We start from the raw sequence: 19710 nt of genomic DNA on the forward strand, positions 1-19710 counted from the left end.
TTCATGACCCCTTCCGTCTTCCTACTTATGTCAGCGGTACCAATATGTACCATGACCTCTGGTTCCTCTCCCTCCCACCTCAGGATATCTGGGACGCGATCAGAGACATCCTGGATCCCGGCACCAGGGAGGCAGACCACCATCCGAGACTCCCATCTGCCTCCGCAAAAACACCTGTCCGACCCCCTTACTGTTGAGTCCCCGATTAATACTGCCTTCCTCCTCCTTTCCTTAGCCCTCTGAGTTACAGGGCCGGACTCTGCTCCAGAGACACGGCCACTGCTGCTTCCCCCAGGTGGGCTGTCCCCCCCCAGCAATACTCAGACAGGAGTACTTATTGTGAAGGGGCACATCCACCGGGGTGCTCTCTATCACCCGAGCTTTCCCCTTCCTGGACGTTACCCACTTGTCTGCCTCCCGTGGCCCTGGTGTGACCACCTGCTGATAGCTCCTGTCTATCACCTCCTCATTTTCCCTAATCAGACGAAGATCCTCGAGCTGCAGTTCCAGTTCTCTAACATGGTCCCTTAGGAACACCCATCACAGATATGGACGTCCGGGGGGCCAGGATCCTCCAGGACCTCCCAAATCCTACATTGGGAACAACAGACTAGCCTCACACTCATAATTTCCCTTCTTATTTTAAGGAACACAGAGAAACGTACTTAAGAATTAAACTCACCCCGCCTCGCCCTTTCCGCCTAAGCCCTTAGAGCCAAAGCCCTTCAGCTCTCACTCTGCGCCCTTCTCACTCCACTGCCCGCTAACGACACTGCCCGCTGAATAGTGCGGCCTGCTTTTAAACCTCCCGTGCGCTGAAGAAAAATTTGACCCTTCCCACAACACCCAGCGTCCTACTTCCGGGTTAGAGTTCAAAGTTTTTTTAAAAAAAAACACCTGCGAAAAAGTAATTTAAACTAAATTAAAAGTATTATTTTTAAATTAAAAGTATTTAAGCCACTTAAGGAGCAAAAAAAGGACTCCTCGTATTCATCCCGGCAACAATGACATCAGCTAAGGCTGTGAGCTACAGAGAACAGGATTTTAAAAAAACTCTTAAAGGAACACTAACATCACACTACAAAAAGATATAAATAAGTGAGTGGATAAAGATCTGGCAAATGGAGTATAATGTGGAAAAGTGTGAAATTGTCCATTTTGGCAGGAAGAGTAAAAAAGTTTATTATCTAAATAGTGAGAATTTGCAGAGTTCTGAGATCTGGGTGTCCTTGTGTATGAATCACAAAACTCTAGTGTGCATGTACAGCTAGTAATTAGGAAAGCTCATAGAATGATATTGGCCATGATTCACCCGAATTGGGACAAAGTGCCCATGCTGGCAGGAAAACAAGAATGTTTCTCGGTGATGTTAGAAGCATCTTGTAAGTGGGATTCACCCACCTGAAAGATGCGAATAAGTTCATTTTGAGCAACCGCTGGCCAGCCCTGCTTTTCCAAGACCAGGCCACCATTTTAAAGGATATCCCGATCTCCACTTGCAAGACAGGCCCCCACAAAAAAATTTATAGTGCACCTCCCACCCGACACTGACCAGGGGTGCATAGAATCAGAGAATCAGAGAATAGAATCATAGAATCCCTACAGTATAGGAGACCATTCGGCCCATCGAGTCTGCACCGACCACAATCTCACCCAGGCCCTATCCCCATACATTGACCCCAGCTAGTCCCCCTGACACTAAGGGGCAATTTAGCATAGCCAATCCACCTAACCCGCACATCTTTGGACTGTGGGAGGAAACTGGACCACCCAGAGGAAACCCATGCAGACACGGGGAGAACATGCAGACTCCACAAAGACAGTGACCCAAACCGGGAATCGAACCCGGGTCCCTGGTGCTGCGAGGCAGCAGTGCTAACCACTGTGCCACCCAACCATGCATCACAAACCCCTCACCAAAGAGGGGCATCCTCCCCTCCACTCACAAAGAACAGTTCTCCACACCATGCAGGCATAAGGATGACCCAACACCCCCTCAGATCCCCCACTCAGCCCCCTTCCCTCCCTGACCCCCCACATCTCCCTTCCCTCCCCCCACCCCCCACCACACCTTCCTTCCCTCCCGGACCCCTCACTCAGCCTCCCTTGGACTTCCCACTCAGCCACTCTTACCCTGGCAGTGCAGCCCTATGAACAATATCTGCTTTCCTGCCTGTCAGCTGTGAAAAGTTTGAAGTGGCCAGGTCACTTTAATCTCCGTCCCCCTGGCCACCCGGCAGGCTTTTAAATCATTGGAGAACTCCATCTTGCAGCAAAGATTTTGCTTTCTCCCTTTCAGAAGCCGTAGGTGAGAGCAGACCATTTTGAAGTCCTCTGACAACAGAGGAAGAATCTTACCACTACTCCCCCCAGGTGAAGTTGACATCTCAGGCATGATCTTACCTGCTGTTCATGCCACCCTCCTGCTCCAGCGAAGTCAGAGAATTTCGCAACCAGCTAAATCTCCGTTCACTGAGGCGGGATTGGAGTGAATGGTGGAGCAGGCTTGAAGGACCATATGGTTTACTCCTATTCCTACATCTTGTGTTCTTGATTAATAACTTCATCACTACCTACACCACTCCATCTGATTGTACACTACTGTACAATGTAATGATTGTTTCCAGTTGGGGTAGTTTGCTAGGTCTAAAGGTTTGCTATAAAGACTAGTGCTGGAAACCTCTGACCTTGTACGCTGGGATTCTCTGGTGCTAGTGCAGTAAATGGAGTTTTGGCTGTGTGCCAAATTCACTACTCTCGCTGGCAATGAGGCTGGGCACGGACAAAATTGGAGAATCCCGCCCTAGGGATAAACTGGAGTCACATGTAGGTCAATCCCGGTAGAGATGACAGGATTTTCATAAGAATCAAGTAGCTTCCCTGGTTATTTTTCTGGTGCTAGCACACACATTTGATGGGCCAAATGGCCTCCTCTTTTACTGTAAAACCATGAATTTTGTCTCATGGTTTTACATGGTAGAATGTGAACTCTCAACTTCCATGTTATCTGTCAAATACAATAACTACTAGGCTGCCATACCTTTTATTTTAAAAAGTAATTGTGTTATAAAACATCAAAGAAATATAAACAACTAGATAAAAATGTAAGAATCAGCAGTTAGAAAATCTCCATAAAAACTGAACATACATTTCTTGTACAAATTATTAAGCACATTGTTACATGGGAATTTTGTAACTTTTAGAAAGTATTAATCTATTAAGTGCGCAATATGGATTACATTGAAGGTTTTTCACAAGCTAGGGTATACCTTCTGAGTCTACCTGTTATTTTTTATTAATTTTGTATTTCTTTTTACAGGCTCACTGTTAGTATTTACATTACATAACCTGATGTAAGCATGTGTTTAATTTGCACAGCATATATAAAATCACTAATCTTAAAACTGGAGAATATTGGATTCACAGTTATTATGAAAGTCTTGTAGAATTTTACACAAAATAATGAAATCAGTAATATGAGGGTCCATTCATAGAACACATACCTACATTTTAACCTTTGACAATGCTCATCAACAATAAGATTACTTTGTTGTTCATTTACACAATATTTTTCACCATCAAGATTACCATTTTTAAAAAGTTTATTTATTAGTGTCACAAGTAGGCTTACATTAACACTGCAATGAAGTTACTGTGAAAATTCCCCAGTCGCCACACTCCGGCGCCTGTTCGGGTACACTGAGGGAGAATTTAGCATGGCCAATGCACCTAAACAGCACATCTTTTTGGCCTGTGGGAGGAAACCCACACAGACACAGGGAGAACGTGCAGACTCCACACAGACAGTGACCCAAGCCAGGAATTGAACCTGGGTCCCTGGTACTGTGAGGCAGCAGTGCTAACCACTGTGCCACCACGCTACCAGTTTTCTATGCATCATTTTATTTCAATATATAGTTTTAACTCTTCACTGCTACAAATCTACAGAAAATTTGTTTTGTAAATGTTTTATACTACAGATAAAAGTATAGATTTCAAAAGCTGCAGAGTACATTTATTATTAAAAAGTTTAAATAGTTTATAATGATCCTTTCCATCCGCAATGAGAAATTGTGATACGCTTGCTTTGAGTTTAAGATTTTCATCCTCCTGTTCAAATCATCCCTCTCTATCTCTGTAACCTCCTCCAGCTCCAAAATGCTCTGAAAATTCTGCATTCTTCCACTTCTGTCCTCTTGTTCACTAACCTGCCCCACCTCTTTTGCCCCAGTATTGATGGCCATGCCTTCAACTGTGTAACTGCTAAACACTGGAATCCCCTTCCTACATCTCTCCACCTTTCTCTCCTCTTAAGCCAATCCTTAAAACCTACCTCTTTAACTAAGGCCTTAGTCACCTGCCTCAATCCTCATTTGATTTGGTATCAATTTACATGTACGTCATTCTCAGAAGGAGTTTGTGTTGAAAGTTTTTGTCAATACAACAACCAATGAGGTAAAGCTGTTTTTGCTATTTGACCTTAGTTCACTCACCAACTTCAGACTTTTCTTAATTAATTTGCGTTAAAACTTAGTTTTCCCAATTTCCTTTTCTTTTCAGTGCACTGGTTCATGTTGGGAAAATATTTCTTAAGTATGAGTAGCCTGTCCAATACTTGACCAAAGTGGCCATTCTTTGTACATAAATCTAGTAAGTAATGGCAGGTTATTTGACCATATGAGAAATATAAACAAGCCAAATTCCTCCTTGTATGTGCATGTACATTTCCCAACGTGATCTTTGGATACCAGTCAGGATTCAGAACCCCGGATTATTTATTTTCTACTCCTTATTTGAGGGACATTGAAGTTGACTTTAGCATACACCCCCCCTGTTTTAGTATATATCAGATAACATAAGAAAGAAATTGGCATTCATATGGTGCCTTTCATATCCTTGGGACATGCAAATTGTTTTACATGCAATAATGTCTTATTTTGAAATATAGTTACTGTTGTTACGCATGGCCACGGAATCTGCACACAGTGAAGCCTCACAAACAATGATATGAATAACCAAATGGTTTGGTGTTGTTGGTTGGCACATTAATGTTGGCTTGCAAATTGGAACAACTCCCCACTTCTATTTTTGTGGAATGTAGGTATCACTGGCAAAGCCAATATTTGTTGCCCATTTCGAATTTCCCATCAACCGATTTGCTAGGCCATTACACTTGACAAGCTAAACTGCACCATTCAATCCAGATGACTTCAACTTCAGCAATGTAGCATTCACTCAATATCACACTGTCAGTCAATTTGTCCTGTAGTGTGGATGAATCCACAAGTCACCTGAAGTGCTACCTCCACACAACTACAACCCAAAAAGGAGAATTCTAGCTGTTATTTATAGGCAAAACAAATGGGGTTCTAGCAAATTAAGAAAGACATGACTAAAAAGGAATATGAAAAGATTGCATATTTACCCAGTGGAGGAACATATTTCATTTTTGTCTGATTATTTTACTTTAGAAAACATTTTTGTAAGTACAGAAAGTTAATTCTGTTATAAACTGCAAACTTATTTTGTTATACATTTGAATAGACTATACTAAGTAAAATATTTTGTAAGAAACACTGCAGACTTCCTTTTGGTTGGCTCTAAATGCGGATGTAGTTCTTTAAAAATTCATGCTGCCTCATACTTCAGCATTACTTTTCTGCCTTCCATGTTCTGAAGAAAGCAGATCTTGTTGTTCATTTTCACCATTTGGCACCTATGAATAAGCAAAAGAATCACAGAATGTTTTGTGTTTCCTGTGGTGGAGGGGGACACATGTTAGAATGTAACCGGTGACAACTTTGTATTGGATGTAATGTGACCAATGGTAACAAGATAAGCGTCAGCTGACCCAGGAAACCATGGAACTAATTACAGAATGATGTAATAGTCAGCTGACTCACTATAAATAAGAACCTGTGTGGAATTATGGGGAGCTTGGAGTGCCCAGGGCGAGGCCCCGAGTTTGGAGTAATGAAGGTTCTTTATTAAACCCTTTCTTTGATTTATAAGTTGGAGTAAGTTTTGTTATATTTTCATTATCTGCATTTGAAGGGTTCCTTCTGAAGAAACAGCACATATATGGGGTAGGCACTCATCCTTCCACGTCTGAGTTCACCCCCACATTGCAGTCCATCTGCCATATTGAAATGAACAATTAAGGGTCAATTAGGCTTGTTATCAAACCAATTGTCTCTGATAATATGCTGCCCACACCCTAAAACAAGCAGGAAACCTAATTTTTCACCACAACTTCTTAATAAGGAAGGAAAGGAAGGTTCTTCGGGGGCTGCCCTTTGCCAATTGTGGGACAGCCTCCCTTAGGCTCCTTCCTACCAGTTTCCTCACATAAACACCTCCCAACCACAACTGCTCTCTTTCACTTGCCCAAATCCTCCTGGCCCAGGACCTCGGACTTACCTGCTCCTTGGATCCAAGGCTGTGGGGTCTTTTCTTCATAAGTAGTCCCAGCAGCAGCCATGACACCTTCGTGGTGCAGCTGAAACTGGATTAGTTGTAGAGGACAGGACCAATAAACAGGGCTGAAGTCCCACTTGACCCTTATTAATCAGCCCCATTGTACTTTATGCTGTGGTTTCTGGGGGCAAGGGGAAGGCATACCATCCACAACACCCTCCGCCACTTATCTGCCACTGTATTATTCAGCCCGCGGAGAAATAACAATTGTTTACATCACAATTTTATATCTGGACCAGAAGGTTATGGTTAGAGCTATCATAGAGCTTACATCGAACATCAACAAATATGAAGCATTTGATGAAAACTTTGCTTCTGAATGTGCAAATGTAAATTTAGTTCTGGTCCATGTTGAAGTGCATAGTCTTGGGCTTGACAGTTATTCATAGAATCACAAAATCCCTACAGTACAGAAGGAGGCCTTTTGGCCCATCAAGCCTGCACAGACAACAATCCTACCCATGCCCTATTATCCCTGTGATCCCCACATATTTACCCTGCTGGACCCCCTGACACTACAGGGTAATTTATCAAGGTCAATCAACCTAACCCACACACCTTTGGGGTATGGGAGGAAACTGGAGAAAGCCCACGCAGACACGGGGAGAATGTGCAAACTCCACACAGTCACCCAAGGCTGGATTGAACCCGGGACCCTGGCATTGTGAGGCAGCAATGCTAACCACTGTGCCACCGTGCTGCTCAGATTTGTTAAGTAACCTCTTTTACATAAAAGCAGAAATGAAATATCTACCGAGAAAATAATACTTATGAATTGGGATATGGCACACGGGACTAACTCATCACATGATGTATTGAATGATTGTCACCATGTCAATATTCTAATTATGAAATGTGGTATCAGCCTGTTTTAATATAAAGATGTGCCACAAAATGTGAGTTCAGAGACAAAGAAGAGAGAAAGTGAGACCAAAGATGGGTATTGAAAGAATTTTACTTAGCTCAGCAATTTATAGAATTATAATTTACATTTTAAAATTCTGTAATGCCTGAAGATTGTATTCATGAAAAACACTTTTTAAATGGTAAAAAATATGATTGAATATTAAATTCCTAAATTGCTATTGCAATTAATGGAGCTTATCTCATCACTACTAAATTCAGTTTACAAATTTCAATTCAGTGAGATTACACATATATAATGACTGGAATTGGAAAATTCTAATTCCCAGTCTAATGTATTAATCCAAAACATATTGAAAATATTTACCAGAAGTCACTTTGTTGATTTTCAGAGTAGATTCTCTCATTATTCCAAAGTTAATTTATCTTACGATTTAAACAACAGCTGAACAGACTAGTAAGTTATCTTTAGCTCCCTTTAGGAGTTCAGAGAAGGTTTACCAGATTAATACCTGGAATGGGCTGGTTGTTTTATGAGAAAATGTTGCACAGGTTAGGCTTGTATCCACTGGAGTTTAGAAGATGTGACTTGATTTAAACACAAATATCCTAAGGGCTCTTGACAGGGTGGATGTGCAGAAAATGTTTCTTCTTATGGGAGAATCTAGAATTAGGGGTCAGCGTTTAAAAATGGTAGATTGCCCATTTAAGACAGAGAAAAGGAATTTTTTTTCCTCTGAGGATGGTGAATATTTGGAACTTTCTTCCTCAAAGGTAGTAGAAGCAGAGTCTTTGAATATTTGTAAGGCAGAGGTAGACAGATTCTTGATTAATAAAGGGGGTGAAATGTTATCGGGGTAGACAGGAATGTGGAGATGAGGTTACAATCAGATCAATCATGAATTTATTGAATGACAGAGCTGACTCAAGGGACCAAATGGCCTACATCTCCTCCTAATTCATATATTCATATCTAAATTATGACATTGGTATATCTATTGTATTAAAATATTTTTTGAGGGAGTATGGGATTGATGGATTGTTTAATACTCATCTATATGTAAGATCTCACCCTTGAATATATTTCAGTTTTTATGCAAGGACTTAGGTGAATTGATTGCTAGTTACAGTTATATTAGAAATGAATTCCACTATCCTTGATGGAACAAATCTAATTCAGGTAAATTTGCCCCAGGATAAAGTTCAGCAGTAATAATGTCTATTAAATCCAAAGATTAAGTCCAAAGATGTGTGGGTTAGGTGCATTGGCCATGCTGAATTGCCCCTTAGTGTCAGGGGGACTAGCTAGAGTAAATGCATGGGGTTATGGGGATAGGGCCTGGGTAGGATTGTGGTCGGTGCAGACCTGATGGGCCGATTGGCCTCTTTCTGTACTGTAGGATTCTAAATACTCATTTCTGAGTTTCAGTACTCAAGCCATGTGGAAGACAATATCATAATTGAAGTATGAAGGCAACATTAGATTCATTAAAAACAAAATGACAAATACCCATTCAGCACATGAGCAGAATAAAATGCAAAATTTGTTTATAAGCCACAAATAAAGATAAAAAGGTGACACTCTTATGTGAAACTTTATATGAATATCGTACAATTACATACCTCCCAATAAGTTTGATCATCAAAACACTTTTGATCTGGTGGTTGCCCCAAAAATGGAATGCGTAGAATGAATCCTATGAAGAGAGGATAATGATTTATAATTCAAAGAGCAACTTATCTTTTTCATTAGGACATTTCTTTCTCTACATAGTGAAAGGAGAGAATCCCATCATAGCACAGCTCATCGATTTTCTGCCTACCATATACAGTTCCCAGTTTATTGACGTTTACCTCTGAAGTACAGTAGTATTTTGCCAGCTTAATAAGTGGCTTTTGTTTATCAAGGTCTTTTGAAATACAAGTTATTGCCATAATAATCTATTCATCAAACTAATAAATGATTGGTTTTCAAATTAATCTAATCTTGGTTTGAAAAAATGCAAGAGAAGTATTCTTTGTGTGAATACTTGCTGCTTGATTAACAATACTTGATTCCAATGGAAAATTGTAACAGCCCTATACTAATTTGTTGGTTAAAGAAAAATGCTGAGCACAGGGTAGCATCCGCGACTCAATCTTTAGACAGTTATCCATAGTTAAGGATATTTTCGCACCTTGAATGCAATATTTCACCATATCTTCTGAGTACAAGTTAGTTAGGTTTTAATGTGCTCATGCAGACATTTTTTGTAAAACTGAGTAACTTTTATTAGTTTTGCATAAATCATGCTTTACGATATCAATAGGCATAATCAGTCAATCACATTGTCTCTTTCAGACAATCATATAATAAATATGTATAATAGTTGCATACTTTAGTTATACATTATTGATCGGGTGGCTTCAGAAATGGCCAATCATGTGATAGAACATAGAACATAGAACAGTACAGCACAGAACAGGCCCTTCGGCCCACGATGTTGTGCCGAGCTTTATCTGAAACCAAGATCAAGCTATCCCACTCCCTATCATCCTGGTGTGCTCCATGTGCCTATCCAATAACCGCTTAAATGTTTCTAAAGTGTCTGACTCCACTATCACTGCAGGCAGTCCATTCCACACCCCAACCACTCTCTGCGTAAAGAACCTACCTCTGATATCCGTCCTGTATCTCCCACCACGAACCCTATAGTTATGCCCCCTTGTAATAGCTCCATCCACCCGAGGAAATAGTCTTTGAACGTTCACTCTATCTATCCCCTTCATCATTTTATACACCTCTATCAAGTCTCCCCTCAGCCTCCTCCGCTCCAGAGAGAATAGCCCTAGCTCCCTCAACCTTTCCTCATATGACCTACCCTCCAAACCAGGCAGCATCCTGGTAAATCTCCTCTGCACTCCTTCCAGCGCTTCCACATCCTTCCTATAGTGAGGTGACCAGAACTGCACACAATATTCCAAATGTGGTCTCACCAAGGTCCTGTACAGTTGCAGCATAACCCCACGGCTCTTAAACTCCAACCCCCTGTTAATAAAAGCTAACACACTACAGGCCTTCTTCACAGCTCTATCCACTTGAGTGGCAACCTTTAGAGATCTGTGGATATGGACCCCAAGATCTCTCTGTTCCTCCACAGTCTTCAGAACCCTACCTTTGACCCTGTAATCCACATTTAAATGAATCACCTCACATTTATCAGGGTTAAACTCCATTTGCCATTTTTCAGCCCAGCTTTGCATCCTATCTATGTCTCTTTGCAGCCTACAACAGCCCTCCACCTCATCCACTACTCCACCAATCTTGGTGTCATCAGCAAATTTACTGATCCACCCTTCAGCCCCCTCCTCTAAGTCATTAATAAAAATCACAAAGAGCAGAGGACCAAGCACTGATCCCTGCGGCACACCGCTAGCAACCTGCCTCCAATCCGAAAATTTTCCATCGACCACCACCCTCTGTCTTCGGTCAGACAGCCAGTTGCCTATCCAATCGGCCAACTTTCCCTCTATCCCACACCTCCTCACTTTCATCATAAGCCGACCATGGGGGACCTTATCAAACGCCTTACTAAAATCCATGTATATGACATCAACTGCCCTACCTTCATCAACACACTTAGTTACCTCCTCAAAAAATTCTATCAAATTTGTGAGGCACGACTTGCCCTTCACGAATCCGTGCTGACTATCTCGGATTAATCCGCATCTTTCTAAATGGTCGTAAATCCCATCCCTAAGGACCCTTTCCATCAATTTACCAACCAAAATCTGCCCAAAGTTAATGCCCGAGGACCCTGTAACATATTTGTAGCTACTTCTATAAACAGGGACTTCTTTTATAATAAAAACAGGAAAGTGGAATTACTCAGCAGGCCTGGCTGCATCTGTGGAGAGAGAAACAGGATTAACATTTCAGATTGAGGAACAAATCTAGACTAATCTGAATTTCTTGTGTTTTTGTAACTGATCTTACTTGGGACAATTTGTCCAAGTTTTCATCAGTACATTTGATTTACTGGTTACTCTGATGATTACATACATCAGGTAGTCCATGAAGGCAGTCTATATGCCTGTATTCTGATGAATGTCAAAATACCATGAAGTCATGATAAAATTACATTGTTGGGGCAGGCTAGATTATGATTATATTAGTTTTGTCCATTTATCATACAAGGTTTGGGTGATAACATGAGAATCAACACAAAATTATTTAATCAATTTAGTTTTGGCTAGATAATGAGCATATATCTTTTTGTCCTGGTAATACTCAATTCTGCCAAAGTGATGCTAAGAGTTAAAAATTACATGTAAATTTGCAACCTTCCATCACCATCCTGACTAACAGACTATCAGGCCTTTAAAATCTGACTAGTCTGAATATGGTCATATTTAGCTTGAATGGGGAACCCAAGTTTAAGTATTAAAATGGAATAAATAGACTTTTACAATGGCCAACACATGGCTCCTTGGCCTATATCAAGACCAAAAATTGCAATCCAAACAATTATTTTCAACTTGATTGAGTCTTGTGAGCACATCATGCTGAAGTTTGTATTTGTGACAAAACTGTGCATGGAACAAAGTATTAGTATTTCATTTTTTGACCTGTGATAACTCCTCCAATGAGGGCCACAGCAAGACTAGCACCCAGTCCAGCAGCTTGGTATCCAGCCTGTTCAATACCAGATCTTGGTTCTGGGAAAGTTAAACGAAGTCTGAAAAAAAAAAGTTGAATGTTAGAAGTTCCGTTCTTTCAACAGATTTCAATTTCTGTTTTTCTTTTCTCTTTAATCCCCTCCCCTGAGATCAGCTAATAGGTACCAGTATGATTCCTCCTTCACCTAAGAGGATGGATTCATTTGAGAACTTGTCGCTGCAGAAGTTGTCAATACTGAGGTCTTATCAGTTTTTCTCCAAGGTGGAGTGTGAAATAACTCCTCCGTGGCAGGTGTTCCTTCACCAAATTTAGATTTATTTACATAGTAAGTAACACTCAGACAGGTACTTCCTCATACATAAACCCAGAATGCCAGTAACACTGACACTCCACATTATGTACGCATGCCAGGCACCATGATTGGACAAGTCATTATTGCCTTCACCTGCCAAAAAAGGCTAATCACTGATCATCCATGGACTATAATGTCAAAATTGGGATGAAACCACAATACAAGATTTCTAGATACTTGAAGAGAAGAGTTGCGATCATGTGATGAAGATTTGGAGGCACAGTCTTGTAGCTCTAGCTGACATGCACTCTGAGATTGCAAATTCCCTGCTGCAATCATGGGATTATAGAATCACCAAATGGTTGTTCAGCTGAATAAGAGCTTAACATCCACATTAAGTAGAAGAATGGGAAAATATAGGGAATGTCTGTTATCCATCCCAATGGTTCAAAAAGATTACAACTCTTACTTTCCATTCTCTCATTATATATTCAGTTCTCCTTTACATTTCCACACTATCTGCCATTATCTGCCACTGGTCCATTCCACACATTTACCAGCCCCTGCAAATGATAATAAAACAATTCATGCACTTTCCTTGTTCTAAACTCGAGTCCATCTGCCTAGTTGCTGTTTTTATGGTCGTGGAGAAAACTCTGGGAATGGAGGTGTAAAGAGATGGAATGCTCATTTTCAAGGAGACGGTTAGAGCCGGGAAACAGTAAAATACAAAGAATAAAGTACAGCACGGGCCCTTCGGCCCTCCAAGTCTGTGACGATCATGATGCCCTAACTAAACTAAAACAAAACCTTCTGCCCTTACTTGGTCTATATCGCTCTATTCCCTCCCTATTCATGTACCCATCCAGATGCTTCTTAAATGGTGCTAATGTGGTTGGCTTCTACCACCTCCTCTGGCAGCGCATTCCAGGCACCTACCACTCTCTATGAAAAACTCCCCCCTCTCACCTTGAACCTGTGCCCCCTTGTAATTGACACTTCCACTTTAGGAAAAAGCCCTCTGACTATCCATCCTGTCTATGCCTCTCATAATTTTGTAGACCTCTATCAGGTCTCCCCTCAAATGGCAAAATGCTCAAATGGCAGAGGGCTTCAGAAGAATCACAGTTTTAAGTGGGAAGAGATGACTCAAGGTGAGTTGCGGTAAGAAGAAATGAGTTCCATGGGACAAATCTGGCTGAAATGATGGATCTACTAGGGCAGCCCTAATGGTGGATCTTGGGAAGGAGATAGATGTGAGCTGTTTGTAGTTGGGGAACTATGAGATTGGAAGGCATGGAGGGAGGATTTACACAGGAGATGAAGAATTTTATCAGTTTCTGTGAGATCCCTGCTCAATCTTGTAAATTCCAGCACAATCCTAACCAACTCAATATCTCCTCATACGTCGGTACTGCCATCTCAGGAATCAGTTTGGTAAACCTTCTCCCTTCGAGAGCAAGTACATCCTCGGATAAGGAGACCAAAACTGCACACAATATTCCAGGTGTGGCCTGACCAAGGCCCTGTAAAAAGACATCCCTGCCATTGTACTTGAGTCCTCTCGCTATGAAAGCCAACATATCATTTTTCTTTTTTATCGCTGCAGCTGCATGCTTACTTTCAGTGACTGTGTTATGTATGCAGGGCAAAGCCCCATTAAGAGGATGGGTCAGGTGACCTGGGGTGTGGGGTGACTTGCCCGGGAACCGCACCTACAGCCACTTGAGGGCTGGAGTGCGAGGAGTACAGTTCTTCAATAAACCCTATTGTTCCTGTAGCTTGCCTTTGGTGTGATTTCTTTGGAAATACCTCCCCGATAGTCTCAGACTTAGCAGACTGGTGTTGCGAGGACACCCAGGTCTCATTGCACATTTCCCTCTCCTAATTTATGGATATTCAGATAGTAATCTGCCTTCTCGTTTTTGCTACCAAAGTGGATAACCTCACATTTATCGAAATTATACTGCAACTGCCAATCATTTGTCACTCCCTCAACTTGTTCAAATCACACTGAAGCATCTCTGCATCCTCAACACAGCTCACCCTCCCATCCAACTTTGTAGCATCTGCAAATTTGGAGATATTACATTTAGTTCCCTATCTAAATCATTAAAATATTTAGTGAATAACTCGGGTCCCAGCACTGATCCCTGCAGTACCCCACTAGTCACTACCTGCCATTTGGAAAAAGATCGGTTTATTCCACCTCTTTTTTCCCTGTCTGCTAATCAGTTTTATATCCATCTCAATACATTACCCCCAATCCCTTGTGTTTTAATTTTACATGCTAATCTCTTATGTGGGACTTTGTCAAAAGCCTCTGAAAGTCCAAATAAACCACATCCACTGACTCCCCTCATTAACTCTACTAATTGCATCCTCGAAGAATTCCAGTAGATTTGTCAAGTGTGATTTCCCATTTAGAAATTCATGCTGGCTCTATCCAGTTCTGCCACTGTTTTTCAAGTTTTTCTCTAAAATCTTTGATAATGGATTGTAGAATTTTCCCCACTACCGTTTGCAATGAAATGAACAATTGAATTTGCCTATTTTCTATTCTTTGAATACTCCACCCACAATTTGATATCTGCAAGGTGACACTATTCACAGCTTTTGATTTAATTGTTTATAATATAGAACCCAACAACACACAACAGTTTGTATCTCACCCGTCACCATACAATTGTTGACTGGCCATTGCAGCTGCAATTATACCAGCCAGACCTCCAAGTATTCCGGGCATGCCATGAAGATTATGTACACCACAGGTATCATGTATGTTCAATTTAGATGCAAAAAGTGGCTGTAAAAAGAAAAAGAATGTAATTAGTGGAATAATTGATGGTTTTCTTTAAGAAAAGGAAGCATTCATTTTTGATTTTTGTCACAAATGGGAATCGAACATTATTATATGACTCAATACAGAATCATAAAGCATTTCCATTCTACATGAGCACATCACTGTAGATGGAGCAAGACTGACATCAAACGAAGAGAAAGGCAGAAATAAAAAGGGGTTTAAAATGTTGGAAATACATAGCAGGTTAACCAATGAGATTCTTCATCAGAATCATTTTGCGAGACACTTTGCTTCTGTCTGAAGGAGTAATCAATGGGATATAAAGTGAAAGAATTCAATAACTTGCTGCAATTGTATAGAGTGTTGCTGAGGTCACATCTGGAGTATTGTGTGCAGTTTTGGTGCCCCTATCTGAGGAAGGATTTTCTTGCTATAGGGGGAGTACAGCGAGGGCTTACCTGGCTGATTCCTGGGATGGCAGGTCTGTCATATGAAGAGAGACAGTTGGTTAGAATTATATTCACTGGAGTTTAGAAGAGTGAGAGTGAGAGGGGATCTCATAGAAACTTATAAAATTCTAACAGGGATAGACAGGGTAGATTCAGATAGAATGTTCTATGGTGGGGGAGTCCAGAACTAATGGTCATAGTTTGAAGGCCTTTTAGAACGGAGATGAGAAATTTTTTCACTTAAAGGGTGGTGAATGTGTGGGATTCACTACCATAGAAAGTAGTTGAGACCAAAATGTTGCCTGATTTCAAGAAGAAATTAGATATAGCTCTTGGGCTAAAGGGATCAAGGGACATGGGTGGGGGGGGGGCAGGGAGGGATCAAGATATTGAATTTGATGGTCAAAATGATGGGTGGAGCAGACTCAAAGGGCCAAATGGCCTACTCCTGCTTCTAGTTTCTATGTAACAGCAATCTGATGCATTACATTACCACCCAGGCAAAAATGTTCAAAATGACTTCTCACATCAACATTCAATTAACTGTCATGTTTTTCTCTTCCTTGATTATTATTCCTGCTGAATTTTCCCATCAATGTTGACTATTTCCTTTTTATGTTGAAGCTTTGTTTAACTAATCTTTTGCATTTTTCTCATGTCTGATAACCCTTTTTACTCCATTTTGTCTTTCCTACATTGTAAAATCTATTCACAGATTATCGGATCCATTAGCTGCCTCATGGTAAAAGTAATTTGCATTCTTGGTTTCTGTCTGTTATTTTCTTTGCCCCATTTGGGACAACTCCATTAAGAGACCATGTTCAGTCTCTTTAATGAGACTTTTAAACTTTATTTAATAGTCACAAGTAGTCTTGCATTAATACTGCAATGAAGTTACTGTGAAAGTCCTCTAGTCGTCACACTCCGGCGTCTGTTTGGGTACACTGAGGAAGCTCCAAACTGCTAACCTGTCTTAATCATAGTGGCACAGTGGTTAGCACTACTGTCTCACAGCACCAGGGTCCGGATTCAATTCTGGCCTTGGTTGACCGTCTGTGTGGAGTTTGCACGTTCTCCCCGTGTCTGCATGGGTTTGCTCCGGGTGCTCCAGTTTCCTCCCACAATCCAAAGATTTGCAAGTTAGATTGACTAGCCATATTAAATTGCCCCTTAGTGTCAGGGGAATTAGCAGGGTCATGGGAGTAGGGCCTGGGTGGGATTATTGTCAGTGCAGACTTGATGGACTGAATAGTCTCTTTCTACACTGTAAATGATTCTATAATTCCTTCAGATGCTGACTGACCTGGTGTAAATTCCCAGAAAAGTAAACATTAGTTCTGATACGAAAAGACAATGGACAGAATCTTGTGAGGGTGTGGTAGTCTCGCTCCCCTGGAAGCAAAGTCCATGTGGAGCTAATGCAATGGATGCTAGGTGTCAAGAGTGCTGCCGCGATGACAAGCAGGCCCAAGGAGAAGATTCTAGAGCAAGTTAATCCAAGTTATTTGGTGTGGAGGAGTTGGGCAGCTTAGGATGGGTTGGAATGGCATGTTTTATAGAGAAGGCAGATAGAACCCCCGATTCGCAAATGGCATTGTCTGAAGATAGTAACCCCCCCCTTCCTTCCCAGCCTTTTAAAAAGCTCTGGCCCACTGCCCATGCCAACTGTTACGGCATGGGCAGTGTATTATTATGGACAATTGCTTTGTTAACAATTTTAACCCTTGATTATCTATTTAAATATGGTGGACGGGCTGCTGATTTGGAAACCCACCCATCCTATTTTACATGCCCACCCCCCAGCGAAAACATGCCCAGCAGGATCACGGAAAATCAGCCCAATGATTGGGAATTCCCTTGGTGTTGCTCCCAGTTCATCATTCTAATTTTTCAGGAAATGCCATACTCTATGTTTTCACATGGAAAGGAATGTTCTGGCGTTCTGAGTGTGGACTGGGAACAGCATATTGGAATTGCCCTGATGATGTTTAATGAGCTTTCAAACACATTTTTCATTAGCTCACACTTTCACAACACCTATAACATGTTTCAAAAGGAGGTACGGGGATCTACAAATAAATGTCATAGAATCATAGAATCCCTACAGTGCAGAAAGAGGCCATTCGGCCAATCAAGTCTGCACCAACAACAATCCTAACCAGGCCCTATACCTGCAACCCCACATATTTACCCCACTAACCCCGCTAACCTACACATCCTGGGACACTAAGGGACAATTTAGCATGGCCAATGCGCCTAACCCACACATCTTTGGACTGTAGGAGGAAACCGGAGCACCCGGAGGAAACCCATGCAGACACAGGGAGAATGTGCAAACTCCACAAAGACAGTGACCCAAGAATCAAACCGGGCTCCCTGGCGCTGTAAGGCAACAATGCTAACCGTGTCGTCCAGAACAATATTTCTGTCCTTTTTCCCTTGTCTCCTTTATTTACAGTCATATAATAAAAGAAAATAATTGAACTCGAATATTTGATATAAGGAAATTTAACATTACTGTTTTTGTGATTGGAGGAGGTGATATAGAAGTAATGGAGGATCATTTGATTTAATTTTAAAGTCAACATAAAGTAAAATCAGGTGAGTTACTCAGTTAATGGTAGGGCGTTGGGGAGAGTTACAGAACAAAGAGATCTGGGGGTACATGTTCATAGCTCCTTGAAAATGGAGTCACAGGTGGACAGAGTGGTGAAGAAGGCATTTGGCATGCTTGGTTTCATCGGTCAGAACATTGAATACAGGAGTTGGGACGTCTTGTTGAAGTTGTACAAGACATTGGTAAGGCCACACTTGGAACACTGTGTGCAATTCTGGTCACCCTATTATAGAAAGGATATTATTAAACTAGAAAGAATGCAGAAAAGATTTACTATGATGCTACCGGGACTTGATGGATTGAGTTATAAGGAGAGGCTGAATAGACTGGGACTTTTTTCTCTGGAGCATAGGAGGCTGAGGGGTGACCTTATAGAGGTCTATAAAATAACGAGGGGCATAGACAAGGTAGATAGTCAATATCTTTTCCCAAAGGTAGGGGAGTCTAAAACTAGAGGACATAGGTTTAAGGTGAGAGGGGAGAGATACAAAAGTGTCCAGAGGGGCGATTTTTTCACACAGAGGGTCGTGAGTGTCTGGAACAAGCTGCCAGAGGTAGTAGTGGAGGCGGGTACAATTTTATCTTTTAAAAAGCATTTAGATAGTTACATGGGTTCGATGGGCATAGAGGGATGTGGGTCAAATGCAGGCAATTAGGATTAGCTTAAGGGTTTTAAAAAAGAAGGACGGCATGGACAAGTTGGGCCAAAAGGCCTGTTTCCATTCTGTAGGCCTCTATGACTCTGAGTGTAAAATGGGCAGTTGACATGATCCAATCAGTCTCCAGCTGAGTGTTGGGTTAAAATTATCCACATACATGTCATTACTTATTGGTGAAAGAATGAATAGAGGTAACATTTACAGTCAATTTGGAATAGTTGTAAATATCCATGGGTTAATCACTAATATGCCAATAGAGGATTAAAATAATGGTCTAGAATTTGGAGTGGGGCATAACATTGAGAACTCATTGAGAAGGTCTCGTCTTTCAGTACAAATCACAGGGGAGCTTAGGAAGTGCAAAGTTCAGGGGAGGAGAGAATCATGCCCGGGCAGTGCCGGGAGTTCCAGGGTGAAACACTTTGCTCTCCCTGTACTGGAGCAGCCTTTAAAAATGGCACCCTCAGCTGTCTAAGTTGCTGGTGAGGCAATCGAATCAGAGCCTGCCCCATCAGCGATGCATCCAATCATTGAACAAGTCCCAGACTATACACAGCAGAGAACACGCCATTGCTGTCAGTGGCTTCAATGCAGCATTTCCTGCCAACCATCAGCCTTTGCTGATTTCCGGAAAAATCTCACCCAGAGTATCACAAACTGTAAAGATGCACTTTGAGATTTCATTTGTGAATACAAAAAGGATTTATTGATAAGAAAACAGCAGCCTCATGGCTGCGCTTTGCTCCCACATGTCTCCTGCCTAAGGGAACTTCAACCCTGGGATGATTACCCATTCTGAGTCCCACTCTGAGTCTGGGCAGCACGGTAGCACAGTGGTTAGCACTGCTGCTTCACAGCGCCAGGGACCCGGATTCGATTCCCAGCTTGG

The 19710-nt window shown here is 41.5% G+C and overlaps 1 protein-coding gene across 1 annotated transcript in view; it reads right to left on the reverse strand.

Annotated features, from left to right (window-relative positions):
- Nucleotides 1-3027: 3027 nt before the first annotated feature.
- The window catches only part of LOC144493649 (ammonium transporter Rh type A-like), a 48876-nt gene continuing 32193 nt past the window's right edge, over nt 3028-19710 (reverse strand). The window contains exons 7-10 of the mRNA XM_078212930.1: nt 14966-15099; nt 11950-12059; nt 8965-9038; nt 3028-5716 (exon numbers count right to left, since the gene is read on the reverse strand). Coding sequence (XP_078069056.1) covers nt 5639-5716; nt 8965-9038; nt 11950-12059; nt 14966-15099 — 396 coding nt within the window. The 3' untranslated portion in view covers nt 3028-5638. The remainder of the gene's footprint in view (nt 5717-8964; nt 9039-11949; nt 12060-14965; nt 15100-19710) is intronic.

The sequence above is a fragment of the Mustelus asterias genome, chromosome 5, assembly GCF_964213995.1.
Source record: "Mustelus asterias chromosome 5, sMusAst1.hap1.1, whole genome shotgun sequence".
Taxonomy (NCBI): domain Eukaryota; kingdom Metazoa; phylum Chordata; class Chondrichthyes; order Carcharhiniformes; family Triakidae; genus Mustelus; species Mustelus asterias.